Consider the following 14,050-nt stretch of genomic DNA (forward strand, 5'->3'; position numbering starts at 1 on the left):
TAGATATGTTACAAGGATAGCCAATACATTCTCTATTGGGTTCAAATCAGAAGAAATATATAACTATTCCATACGAGTCAGTGTTTCATATTAAATGTAATATTCGACGACATAAACTGTGTTAACTGTTTCATCATTGTCCGTAAACATGTCATCAGGTCCCATGGAAACATGTCATCAGGTCCCGTGGCAGAAAGAAATAGTGTGAACAAATGGTGAGAGGATGTCATCTCAATAGTGCACTACCATAGTGCACTGAACCTCTAGTGAAGGCATGAAGTTTGGTGCAGGTGCCAATTGCAATTTCTGTTTGCACCATCAAACCACCATCACCGTAGGGGCATCTTTTGTGAATGCTATGGGTCTGATATCGATTTCCAGGCATTCTTCACATTTGTATCCACCCGGAGTCACTGTGTAGAGCAAACCAAGAGCAATTTATTTTTAGCAAACTAAGAGTAATTCGTTTAAAGCACATTCCCTATTGTTGTGGGGTCCAAAGAAGGTGATCTTGAGACCAGTTCAACCTTGTCTTATGGTTTAAGTACATCAATGAGAGATGCGATCACTGGTTGTCTTACATGCAGGTTACCATCACACAGCCATCAAAAAACTATTTAGCACAGGTAGGGCCGTCTTAAGAGCATCATAGGCCCCCGAGTCAAGTGATTTCAGTGAGGCCCTCTACCTGGAAAATTCTTAAAAAATTCAACTGCCTCTCATTTTTCTGAGGCCCTCTTCGCTTGAGGCCCCCAGGCATGCCCGGGTGGACCCATGCGTTAAGACGGCACTGAGCACAGGGCTGAACAAATCTCAAGTGCCAGGTTGCCGTGGCGACTAAAAATTGGTATTGACCCTAAAATTTTCTTTGTGTAGTTGCTAAATTGCTGACTGAGAGTGGCACTAAATGTTTGGATTTTACAGCAGCATATCTGCCAACATGAAAGAAGGTCACTATGCCCTGAAAAGGTCAAAAGAAGCATTATTTTTGACCGTTTTCTTTGGGTAAAAATTTGTTTGTGATTTGTTCAGCCTTGGTTTAGCATGATACCACTCTTTCTGTTGATGCTACAAGTCCCCAACAAAGTTGACAAGCTGTGCCTGGTCTGTGAAATCAAGCTTAATCCATTTTCATCATGAGCGCATATATGCATGGAATTTTCCTGGCCATTATCACCAAAGCGCAGATATGCATGCTAGTTTTTTATGCATAAGCACAAAACACTAGAGTACTATCATACTGTATAAAACTATTTAATTTAATTTTTCAAATTATTTTCAATGTATATCTTCATTGAACTAAGTAAAATTATAAATTCTTTGTGTATGCCATTTTGTTTTTCACTTTTTTTCATTTAGAAATATTTCTAACTTTATGCAATAAAAAAATTTTGGCGATATGGGTCAATTTTCCACTTTTTTGAATGATGCAAATGGGTTAAAAACACAAATAATGATCGTTACAAAGAACTCCGAGTCTTGGACATTCTCTCTCAAGTCTTTTGGTCTTACCTTTCATTTTGATAGTGATTCACTGGCAACTAATGATGTAGCATTTGACTTTACCTCACATTACCTTAAACTGTTTGTGCTCACTCTGAGATATATCCTATTTCATATTATCACTAATTATCACTTAAATAATATCGTGTATTTGTCTTTTAATATTTGGCTATTCAACTTTTCCTTTACAACAACACAACATATAGAACAGAACCTGTTCAAATGATATGCCATTTATTTATCAAACTTATTAGCACCCAGAAAATCCTGCTATGCAATTTTTGTGCTGCCTAATAGTTTTTGCTTATGTTTGCCTAATAGTTTTTGCTTATGTTTGCCTAATAGTTTTTGCTTATGTTTGCCTAATAGTTTTTGCTTATGTTTGCCTAATAGTTGTTGCTTATGTTTGCCTAATAGTTTTTGCTTATGTTTGCCTAATAGTTTTTGCCTATAATGTATGCATATATAGTAGCTTTTTGTTTTTACTGTCCACCACAGTGACAAATTTTCAGTCTTTTTCTCAACTTTTGAGCAGCTGTGTATGTTAGATTGCAAAAATACTCCATATTTACCCTCAAACTCATAGAATTAGTTAAGCATTAATTCATTTTTATTTATATTTTGCACATGCACTAAAGTTTTTTGAGGAATGGAGGATCAATTCATTTTGACGCATACTGTCAACAATGTGTTAATGAAGGGATGGAATAGAAATATTAGTATAATAATGCATTTTTTAGTGGTTTTTTTTTTCAGAACTTGAGGTTAAATTACAGTGTTAATTTGTATAATTGGGGTAAAATATGTCCAATATGATGACCATGTTTGCACTTATATATTTTTTTAGAGAGCTATTGTTAGCTGCGATGGTAGAGAGAGTTTGTGTTATATAACTGCCACCGTGTGCAATTCAGATTTATCAGAGTTTCATTCTTATGTTATCCTGGGAGCTCTCATATCATTTCCCTTTTGCATAATCCAGCTGTGGGCAATGTCTCTTTTGCCAAAATAAAAGGCTTCTGTGAATATTTTTTGAATGCAGTCAAATTTATTATACATGAGACCATTTTGCTTGTACCCTGTTGTTTCAATTCATTGACAGGCCTTTAGTACCAAAATGATGGAATTTCCCAATTATGATGAGAATCAGTGATCTGCCAAGCACTTACTGCTGATTGGCTAGTGATTCTGTTTTTTATACTTTTGCAATCATTTTATGTAGCTCATTATCAATGATTAGATCTTTTGAAACATCTTAGACCATTATGTTAGATCTTTTGAAACATCTTAGACCATTATGTTAGATCTTTTGAAACATCTTAGACCATTATGTTAGATCTTTTGAAACATCTTAGACCATTATGTTAGATCTTTTGAAACATCTTAGACCATTATGTTAGATCTTTTGAAACATCTTAGACCATTATGTTATATCCCTACAAAGCATCTGGTATGGAGTTACCATTATCGTGAAAGTGTGTTTCACCAGCAAAACATGCTCTTGTAATCGTAACATATTTTATATTTCACTCAAAGAAGCATAACATTTTAGATAAAGAAAAAAGAATAATGGTTTAATCTTATATGAAAAATGTTTGAAACATAAAACATGAGATGAAACATAACTTAAATTTGCTTTATTTTTCTTAGGATTTCCAGCCCTTGGTTCCAACAAAGCCTAAGCAAATTGGTGATATGAGAGTGTCTGAATCATTTGACATTCGCCTGAGTACACTGGCAGAAGCCACTATTGATATTCTTTTCTCAAAAGAGAAGGTAAAATTTTATAAGAATAAAAATTTAGTTGTGAACTTATTTTCATTTAATTTAATTTCTTTGCAACATTCGGCAGAACTATATTACTCATCACACTGAAGTACAGTGAAACTTCTCTAAGATGGCCTCTGTGTTTCATAAGAAAGTGGCCATCAGTGGAGGTAACCACTGAATAGAAGTTGTATGATGGTTTGCAGGAAAAAAGCATTTCAGAGGGATTTGTCAAAATAATGGTTTTCAATACAAAAAAATAATCTTACTCTCAATTTATGCAGAACTTGAAACACCAGATCATTCAATCAATTCCTTAATCTGTATTATCAGAGATCTGTTCTTTCCTTATAGTACATGTTCTTTTCTAGCAATTTTTAATTTCCTCATTAATCTATAGAATATCTGCATGTGCATGCTAAAAATTAAAGAAAGTTTCCACAAAGCCAAAACTTCCACATCATTTACCTATTTAGGTTGTCTTGTTTACCCTGCCACCATGGGAGAAAAGTTTTTAAACTGTCTTATCAGCTAGGATCAGTTGCCACTATGGTGGTCGAGTAATCATAGTGACGGACTCGCGTCGCGAGGTCCCAGGTTCAAACTCCACCTTTGCCACAGTGGTGGTCGGCTGAAGTTGATTTTCTGTGGTGCCCAACTTCAAGGCGCGAATGCGAGCTGATCTTCCCTTTAAAAAGTATCGCCACAGAGAGCAGCAGGCCTACAAACAGTACAAATGTAATTCAATCATAACACATAACTCACTTCACTTCTGAAATATAGATGGCAGCACTGAAAAATCAAACACAACACTACATACGCACTCGGACCATAAATTTAAATTTATGGGATTAAATTATGGGATCATTTAATACGATGAACATGTTGGGGTAAATCGAGAAGCTATCCATACTTAGAATAAGACAACCATAAGTATTTTTTATGGGCATTGTATAATATTTTATCACGAAGTATATATTGTTTATAATTTTTACTAATTGCATTTTTAATTGGGTTGCTGTATTTTTGAAATATATGACATCCATATTTGTTATGGGCATCTTTTTCTCAGCCACCTCATTGGGCATTCTGCCTGTTGTGGCATTGTATTTGTATTTGTACAAGGTGCACACACAGTTACATTTCCGGCACAACTCACTAGGTTGGAAAGTCGGCCATAGATGGTGATATACCAGAGTTGTGCTCGGTTTAAAAGGAAAGCTATGATCAACTGTATAGCATTAGTCTTTGTCATCCTATTTAAAAATGTTTCTAACATGATAGTGTCACACAGGAACAGAAAATCTGACTGATCTTAAAAGGTATTTATGTTGATGTATAAAGATTATAAGGTTATGCAAAGAACTACACTGCTCAAAACAATTAGAGGATGTGTATTATTTATTTGAATTTATTAAACTTACTTATTTAAATTTATTAAAGTTTAGTTAAGGATATATTAACTCTTGACACACAACTCTTTGGGAATACCTAACAATGTTCTTTGACAGTATTTATCAATTAAAATGTTTAAAAATCACAATTAAATAAAAACTATATTTCCTCTTATTCCTTTTGAGCAGTGTAACAGGTCTTAATGCATTTAAAAAAATGTGTAAAAACTTTTTCATTACATTTTCACATTGATCCCTTTCAGACCCGAGCATTCATTTTTTGGAATTTTCAAATTGTTTTTCCATTTTTGATACTCAAAAATGCATTAAAAACATAAATGTCAGCAGACTTTCGTTTTTCAATTTTTTTTTTCTTTTGTGGAGACATGATTCATTTCATTCAAATTTTTTTAGGCCAAGATGATGCAAGGTATATTTATCTTTGCATATAATTTTTTCCAGAATTTTATTGCTAAATTTTATGTAATAAATTACACTTTTCCTGGAGACACTTTCTCTTGGAAGCCATCTTAAAAACCCCCTGAAAGTTCAACTTTCAGTGCTACTCTCTGATGAAAGCCCTCAAAGTTCATATTCACCATATTCCTAACTTAAAACTTACAGAGTCCTTTAAGTCAGGGCTTAGCTCCCTAAGGTAAAAAAAAAATTAGTGAGGAAAGCAACCCACACATTTGTGGCACCAAGGTCTCAATGGGTTATTTATAAGGAAGTGACCACAGACAGACAGACATGACTGCTGACCGCCCAGAGAGGACCCAAAGGGATGGACGGTCTCGGAGAGGGAAGTCACCACAGCCCAGTTAGCCGCCAACTGCATGCAGAGATGAAATGAAAATGGGGGTGGTTTTTGTGTTATGTCTATGTACAAATGCAAGGCCACATCAGGCAAAATGCCCAGTGAGGTGGCTGAAAAAAAAGATACTCATAACAAATATGGATGTCATATATTTCTAAAATACAGCAACCCAATTAAAATTCTATCATACACGACACTAAAAAATCATACACAACATATACGCACTCAGACTGTTAGGTACACATACTTACACTTCCGGCACAACTCACTAGGTAGTAAATTGCCCATGGCGATAGACCTGAGTTGTGCTCGGCTTCAAAAAAAAAAAAAAAAAACCAATTAAAAATGCAATTAATAAAAACTAAAAACTATATATACATGATAAAATGTTATAAAATGTCCATAAAAAATATTTATGGTTGTCTTATTCTAAGTATGGACAGCTTCTCGATTTACCATAGTTTCTCGATTACCCAACATAATTTATCATATTTCTTTTTAAATGTGTCAACTGTGTTAGAATTTACCACCCCTGGGGATAAGCTATTCCATTTATTAACAACCCTATTAGTGCCTATGAACCCTATATATCATTCATTTGGAGAAAAACTGGCAGCAAAGGGAAGTTGGCTACAGAATAGAGGTAGCCATCTATGGAAGTTTCACTGTAGTTTGAAAATTTTTACATGGGCGTACAATAGTAAGATTTCATTGTGTGTTATTATAATATCTGATAATATAGATTTTAACTGAACTCTCTCAGTTTTTTGCATAACAATGTTTTTATTTGTTTTTTCTGACAGGATTTTATGGTACAAGTGATGAAATTTTGCATACCATTTATTGATTTCTTTCATTTGGATTTTAGAAAATCAATAATTAATTTTTTTTGTTTAAGGAAACAAATGCTGTGCACATGAATGTTGGACCTGGCTCATATTTGGAAATAAATATTCCATGGAAGATTGGAGAGAAAGGCTATTGTACTCAAATAAATGGTCAATTATTGCACATCGAAGCATCTACAAGTCTTCATTACCGATCCTTAGTTGAAAGTGAAACATTGGAAGTATGTCAATAACAGAAAAATGAAGGACACGAATGCTTGAACGTTTCAAGTTTTTGAAATTTCAGTTTTTGTTGTTTTTTTTTGCTTTGACAAATGCAGATATGTGACTTTAGAACTCAATTTTCTATTAATTCATCTAGAAGTAGGTATGTCTTTGGCAGGGCTGGGTAAAACATGTTGTTACTACCAGCAAAATGTTGAAATGCCTCCTTGTTGCAATATTTACCTTTCTTTTTCAAGTTCAGGTGAATAGAGCTTATATACAGGGTGATTATAAAAAAACTATCCAGACATATGGGCCCCTAACTATCATACCATTCACAGAAACTGAATGAAATTTTGGCATAAGGTATTTTGATGTATACGCTCAAGAATGATATGGAAAACAACAGTGTCACTCTAACAGTTACGGTTACAGTGAGAAAATTTCGAAAATATCTAATGGCAACACCAAGTTTTTTGTATTGGAATGTGATCTCCATTGTGAAAAACCCTAAATAGCGTTCGAACGGCAACTGTAGCATGAAAATCACCGGCGGTAGATAGGCTAAAAGTGAGGAGAACCAATAAGGACAGAGAAGCAGCATAAAATAAAGCATTTTATTGTGTTTCACAAATTTTCCACATGACCTTGTGGAGGACTAATCAGGCTGGGATCTCAGCCGAAGAAACGGTGTGATGAATGAAACGAACATTAATGCTCTGGTGCACGGCAAAGTCCTTTTTACTTTTTCCTTGCCTAGCTCCGGGGATTTTCGTGCTACAGGTGCCATTCCAACGCTATTTAGTGTTTTTCAGTATGGAGATCACATTCCAATACAAAAAACTTGGTGTTGTCATTTGATATTTTCGAAATTTTCTCACTGTAACTGTAACTGTTAGAGTGACACTGTTGTTTTCCATATCATTCTTGAGCGCATACCTCAAAATACCTTATGCCAAAATTTCATTCAGTTTCTGTGAATGGTATGATAGTTAGGGGCCCATATGTCGTGATAGTTTTTTTATAATCACCCCGTATATATATATACACACAGGGTGGTAACTATTGACTGCCTAATAATTACACACATGATTCCTATGAAAAACTAATATAGACAGCTTTGTCCAGTTTACAATTGGACAAATATTAAGAGGATTATAACGTGTTGAATTTTTGTGACATGTCATTTTTCTAAGTCAGTTACGTGCCAAACACCCAACAAAAGTAAATTTCTCTGCCAGCAGTGGTTTGCCACTTCTTGAAAATGAACTGAAATATTCAATTCCGATAAAAGCCAAATTGTATAAAAGCCAAATTTTGCCTTTCTTTTTCTTGACTGGCACTTTTTCTCTCCATTTCATGCAAGATTATAACTTATTAGTACGTGTTGACTTCGTCCACTATATTGGCAAATTTATCACCAGATTTGCATTTAATGAACTCACTTTGTACAATGAAAAAAATCATTTTTAAGAAAATGAATTTTTTATAAATGTTTTTGTATTTTATAGGTTCAGTAGAACCTTGTTGTAATGGACTGATAGGGGCTGAAGGTTTTCCATTAATAATGAAATAATTAAAATCCGGTTAATAACAAGTAATTCTTATAGGGATGTAATGCAACAGGGTGTACATCAATGAAAGCTTGAGCGTTTCAAGTTTTTCCAAATTTCAGATTTTTTTTTTTTTTTGCTTTGACAAATGCAGTTATGTGATTTTAGTAATCAATTTTCTATTAATTCATCTAGATGTAGGCATATCTTTAGCAGGGCTGGGTAAAACATGTTACTACCAGCAAAATGTTGAAATGCCTCCTTGTTGCAAATCAGTAGTTAGCGCTGTAAAGAGTGCTTATTATATATCAAATAAAAACGGCCTACAACATAGGTTGAATTGAAAAAGACGTATAAACTGTAGTAACTTTTTTTATAGCTGGAGAGTGGTATGAGTCATGCAGCGCATCCATATTTACGCAAAACAATGATCAATGTTTAATCAATTCTTTGAAAATGCTTTTTAAACTAGTCTATACTTTTTTATAGATACTTAAAACAAGTTTTGAACTCGTCAGATAAAAATTTTACAATTTGTTTAGCTGTTCATTATAAGTAGTGAGGTTCTACTGTGCAAAGATTTTTAACAGCTGGCTGATGTGATGATATATTTTGGAAAAAGAAAAAATTCAACTGCTCGTTCGAGGAATCGAACCCGGTGAATGCTCTAGACCACTAGACTACAGAGGCAATGAATATCTCAATCTTTCCTTGGAGCTCGTGTGTGCTAAACGAGATTGTACATGGACTGTCAGACGTAACTCAGGCTAAAGCTCACAATTGCTGACAATGACACCAAATGGCAACTTATCCGAGGATGATGTCACTCTCTGCTATCCATACAAGGTTTTTAACAGCTGGCTGATACAAAGATATATTTTGGAAAGAGAAAATCAACTGCCCCTGTGGGGAATCAAACCCACATCCTTTCACTTGCCGGGTGAACACCCTAGACCACTAGACTACAGAGACAACGAATATCTCAATCTTTCCTTGGTGTGCACTGAACGGGACCATACATGGATGGTCAGACCTAACTCAGGCCAAAGCTCACAATTGCTGACAATGCCACCAGATGGCGACTTATTCGAATTGTCAGCAAATGTGAGCTTTGGCCTGAGTTAAGTCTGACCGTCCATGTATGGTCCCGTTCAGTGCACATGAGCTTCAAGGAAAGGTTGCCTCTGTTGTCTAGTTGTCTAGGGCATTCACCCGGCAAGTGAAAGGACATTGGTTTAATTCCCTGCAGGGGCAGTTGTATTTTCTCTTTCCAAAATATATCTTCGCATCAGCCAGCTGTTAAAAACCTTTCTATGGATAGCGGAGAGTGACATCATCCTCGGAGGTTCTACAGTGTTAGTAATAATGTCATCATGAAAAAAATTTTGTTTTCTTGGGTTGCTGAATTTTTAAACATGTTTGACATTCATGTACTTATTATAGAAAATTTTTTTCTTCTGCCACCTTATTGGGTAAAAACTGTCTTAGTTTCTTTATTCATCATATGGGGATGAAATGTTTATGGAAAATGTCAAAATATCTCAGCTTTTAGTATATGTGCAGAAAAATGTTCATATCAACAAGAAAAAGAGAGAAATACTTCCCCCTCCATTCCTTACCATCTTTTGTGGTGATAATATAATGAATGAAAAAAAAAGTTCAATAGAGGTACAAAGTAAAGTCCGAAGTTCAATAAATGCAAATTTGGTTGTATTTACCAATTAAAGCAACTACTTCATTTTTTGAAAAAGTTATGAAATGAAATTTTTGATGAAACCAAATTCTTTGAGACATCTTTTTTTTTCGTAGAAATTTAGTAAAAATTATTAGAAAATATACGAATAAAAATATCATTTTAATACAAAAATTCCCTGAACTAGACGCACAAAGGTACTTTTGAATCCCACTGTAGGGGAAAAAAATTCTTTCACACAGACAATCTATTTTTTCTTCATACAAGAAAGCCGTAAACACATATCATTTCCCACATGCCGGAAGCATGATTGTGCAAATTCTTGGGAAAAAAGAATGTGGGAAAGGCCGTTTGAATGTTTGCTGTACCCATGTCACTCTATGGAAGTTATTTTTCTAAAATGTTTTGTAACATGTGTTTCAATAGGGATACACATTCTTGTTTCTGGAAAAACTAGATAGCTACATAAGGAATCCAACCAGCTGATAAAATAAAATGAAAATTTACATGTTTTACATGCCATGTTTCTGGCGTGAGGGGGCATGATATGTGAGATGGTAGTCTGTGAAATGAAACCTGTGTGGCTGGCATAGGCTTACGCAGGATTTTCTCATTGAGGGGTCTCAATTATTTATTTTTTCTGAAGGGGTATTTTTTTTTTTTTTTTACTGCAAAAGAGCACCAAAATATCGGCTTGGGGGAAAAATATAACACAGGAAATACAAAGGAAACATGAAAATCAGCAGTGAATTGGAGTTGCATTCGTGTTGACAATATAGGTGTCATATATTTAGGGGTTTTTGTTTGGTGATTAGTCTTGCAACCACTTGCAGCTTTTTTCTGCTCCACTGTATCTTGTACTGAAGATTATTTTAATATTTCCATCCTATTCCGTACAATATTGTCTCCCAAACTTTATTAATGCTATAAAATTTGAAGAAAACTCCAAAACTTGACATCACATTCTAACCAAGTTAACTGCCCTGTTTTGATAAAAGTACATCCTCAATAAAATATATTTAAGGTTCTGAAATGATTAAAAGCAAAAAAAAACGAAAAGATATTGAAAAATCTTTTTAGTAACTTACCTTGTATCAAAGTTAAACTGATTTAGTGCATAGTCTAATTTTTTGAAGCTGTTGCCATATAACTGTGGAACATACTGTTCTGTTTCTCAAACTCTCCCACCTCTAAAACAACTTTCAGATATACCAGTATATATAACATCTGCAAAAAATTTGCAGCTGTTTAATTTGCTGTGCATTCAAATAGGTGCCACATAAAAGAGATCAAACAAGAAGTTATATCCCATCCCGGCCCTCCCATCTCACTGCAACAAACAATCTATGATGATGTAAGCTTTTAAAATAATGAAATTATTCAAAATATAAAACTTATGAATTTTCTTTAATTAGTTTTGTCATAATGATTACTGTTCTCTTTTTTATGAACAGATTATGTTTTTCATGTCTTACTTTTCTTTGGTAGTTTGACATCACTGTTCAGTATCCTAGAATCTGGAATGATCATCAGAACTGGAACTGTAATCTCACTGGTTGTAAAGCAACAGTACACCTCATTTATGCTCATAAACAATTTTTTCATGGTAAGAATTTGAACTGTGAAATTATTTAAAAATTAACAAAGAAGCTCTTTATTCTTAGGGACTTGTAAAAAACATGAGAAATATATAATATTTGAAATTTTCTAAATTTTCTGACAGCACATCTAATCTAGTTTGGGATTTGTGTCACATACTTCAACTAAGTTCAATAAAAATCTTCATAAAACTGATTTATTTATTTATAGTTTTGTTATTTTTCCTCAATTTGTGAAAGCTAGTACATAGCTAAATCAATTCTATAAGATTAAATCCATTTTTTTAAACATTTTTCTATCATTCAAATCTACTGCAAATGCAACAAATACTTCACATGTCACTCTGATTGTTATTCCAACAAGAGTGGCTATTGAAATTTGTCAGAAAATTACTGTCATTGTTGCAATATTAATGTGTGAAGAAAAATTTCTCTTATATTACTTCAAAAATTTTTTTTTTTTTCATTCTTTGATATAAAAAATTTCAGATCCTTGAATTTTTCCCCTCCCTTTCAGATTCCAAACTTTCTTTTTACATTCTTATTATGATCTATATACAGGGGTTAGACAAAATACTGTGAACACCTGTGCAAAAAACAACACTCGAGGGAACCTGTCGTATACGCCCGCCCTCTAGTGTAGAAGAGTTCCACTTAATGGGCAATAATGTGCACACATCAGTCTAGTCGTAGCAGTGATAGCGTTTGGATGCGATGTATATTGGGGCATTAAAACTTTGTTATGGCTGGCCTCACAGATTTCGAAAGAAGCATGATTGTTGAAGCCGTCTTGCCGGGGCCACAGTAATGAAAACGGCCACCCTTGTTGGTGATGGGAGAAGTACTGTGTTGATGGTAATGACAGCCTATAGCGAACAGGGAAAGACATCATCTACCAAGCATAACAGTGGCCGAAAGTCAAAGATGGCTGATAGACCCAGAAGGGTTTTGAAGTGGATTGTGGCCAGAATGCACAAGATAACAGCATCCCAGATAACATCTGAGATGAACACACATCTACAGGAAGGTGTATCGACAAAAACTATTCGCCGTGAACTGCATGCAGCAAACATACAGGACAGAGTGACTATTCCAAAATCATTGGTGATACAATGCAATGCCTTGAAACGACAAACATGGTGTCACAAACATAAGAATTGGACACAACAACAATGGTAGAATGTCATCTGGTCAGACGAATCGTTGTTCACATTATTCCAGATTAACAGACGTGTTTAGGTTAACGCCAGTACAAGCTTATGATGTTGACTGTTTCCTTTCTACTGTTAAGTATGGAGGGGGGCCAGTGATGCTGTGGGGCATCATGTCTCACCATGGTATCGGCCCACTTGTTGTCCTGGATGGGCGGGTTAAAGCATCGGTTTATGTCAGTATTCTGGTCGACCATCTTCATTCAATGGTGCAATATTAGTTCCCTGATTCTCGACCTGTGTTCCAAGATGTAATTTGCCCGTTCACACTGCTGGAATTGTCGGAGACTGGCTTGATGAACATGATGATGAATTACAACATCTCATGTGGCCCGCTAAGTTCCCTGATCTTAATATAATTGAACCTTTGTGGGGTATTTTGGAGGCCCAACTGCACAGTAGGTTTCCACCTCCAAAGACACATTCTGAATTAGTGACCTTTTTTGCAGGATGAGTGGCTATGTATTCCTGTGACTGGTGCATGACTTGTATTTGTCCATCACATGACAGATACAAGCTGCAATTAATGCAAAAGGAGGGCCAACAGCCTATTAATAAAGCTTTTGTCACAGGTGTTCATATTATTTTGTCCAACCCCTGTAGAAATGTTGTGTATGATGGAAAATTGCACAACAGAACTTTTAAAAACTACATCTATTGGCAATGACATACATAAAAGAAATTTAAACAATCTATTCTGCATTCAATTCCATCTATAATATACATGTTTGCTTCTTCAATTCATAATTTAAAATATCAGTTACAAGTAAGTAATTTTTGTAAGATCTCATATTTCATGTATTCTGGACATAGATTTAAGTCAGTCAGGCAAGAAGAATTTTCCTGGAACATGTCCAAGGTCTGTTTGATTTAATGGCACGAAATATAAATTCTCTAATCATACTTTAAACTTGAAAATACTATGAAATTTAAAACTGTTCCATTTTTTACCTTAATCTTGCATTAATGTGAAATTATTGTTTCATTTTTTTATATCCTTATTAGAACATTTTTTTTAACAAATTTCAATTTGCAAGCATGTATTCTGGCCAATTTTTGAACACTGATAGCAAGGTCTCTATTCAAATTATTCAGATACATATAGCAATTTACACTGTAAATTTATGAAAAAAAAATACATCAAAGATTTTACCTATATTGAACATTATATACACAATTAAATTTCCCTGTTATGAACTGTCTACATCCTCCATTACCCATCAGAGAGCTATGAAACTTTGGGAGCATCTTAATAAAAAGATGGGAAAGAAATTAAAAAAAAAAAAAAAACATTTTCAACTTCTGGCGGGAGTTCTTTATGCAAATTTTAGTGTAAATACTAATTTTTTACAAGAATGTGACCAAATTGCTCAAATTTCATGGCTGGGTATCTAAACATCTCCACGGCCGAATCATTACATTCTCATTTCTTCATTAAAGAGTATGATGTCAAGTTTACAAA

General features: G+C 34.4%; 1 protein-coding gene across 1 annotated transcript in view; it reads left to right on the forward strand.

Moving 5' to 3' along the window:
- The window catches only part of tweek (transmembrane protein KIAA1109 homolog tweek), a 236,838-nt gene that overhangs the window by 24,898 nt on the left and 197,890 nt on the right, over positions 1 to 14,050 (forward strand). The window contains exons 7-9 of the mRNA XM_089246286.1: positions 3,154 to 3,279; positions 6,380 to 6,550; positions 11,268 to 11,385. Of these exons, the coding sequence (XP_089102412.1) occupies positions 3,154 to 3,279; positions 6,380 to 6,550; positions 11,268 to 11,385 (415 nt within the window). The remainder of the gene's footprint in view (positions 1 to 3,153; positions 3,280 to 6,379; positions 6,551 to 11,267; positions 11,386 to 14,050) is intronic.

Source organism: Pholcus phalangioides, unplaced genomic scaffold (genome assembly GCF_987345545.1).
Source record: "Pholcus phalangioides strain wild (caught in Gottingen) unplaced genomic scaffold, Ppha-v1.0 ptg000017l_1, whole genome shotgun sequence".
Taxonomy (NCBI): domain Eukaryota; kingdom Metazoa; phylum Arthropoda; class Arachnida; order Araneae; family Pholcidae; genus Pholcus; species Pholcus phalangioides.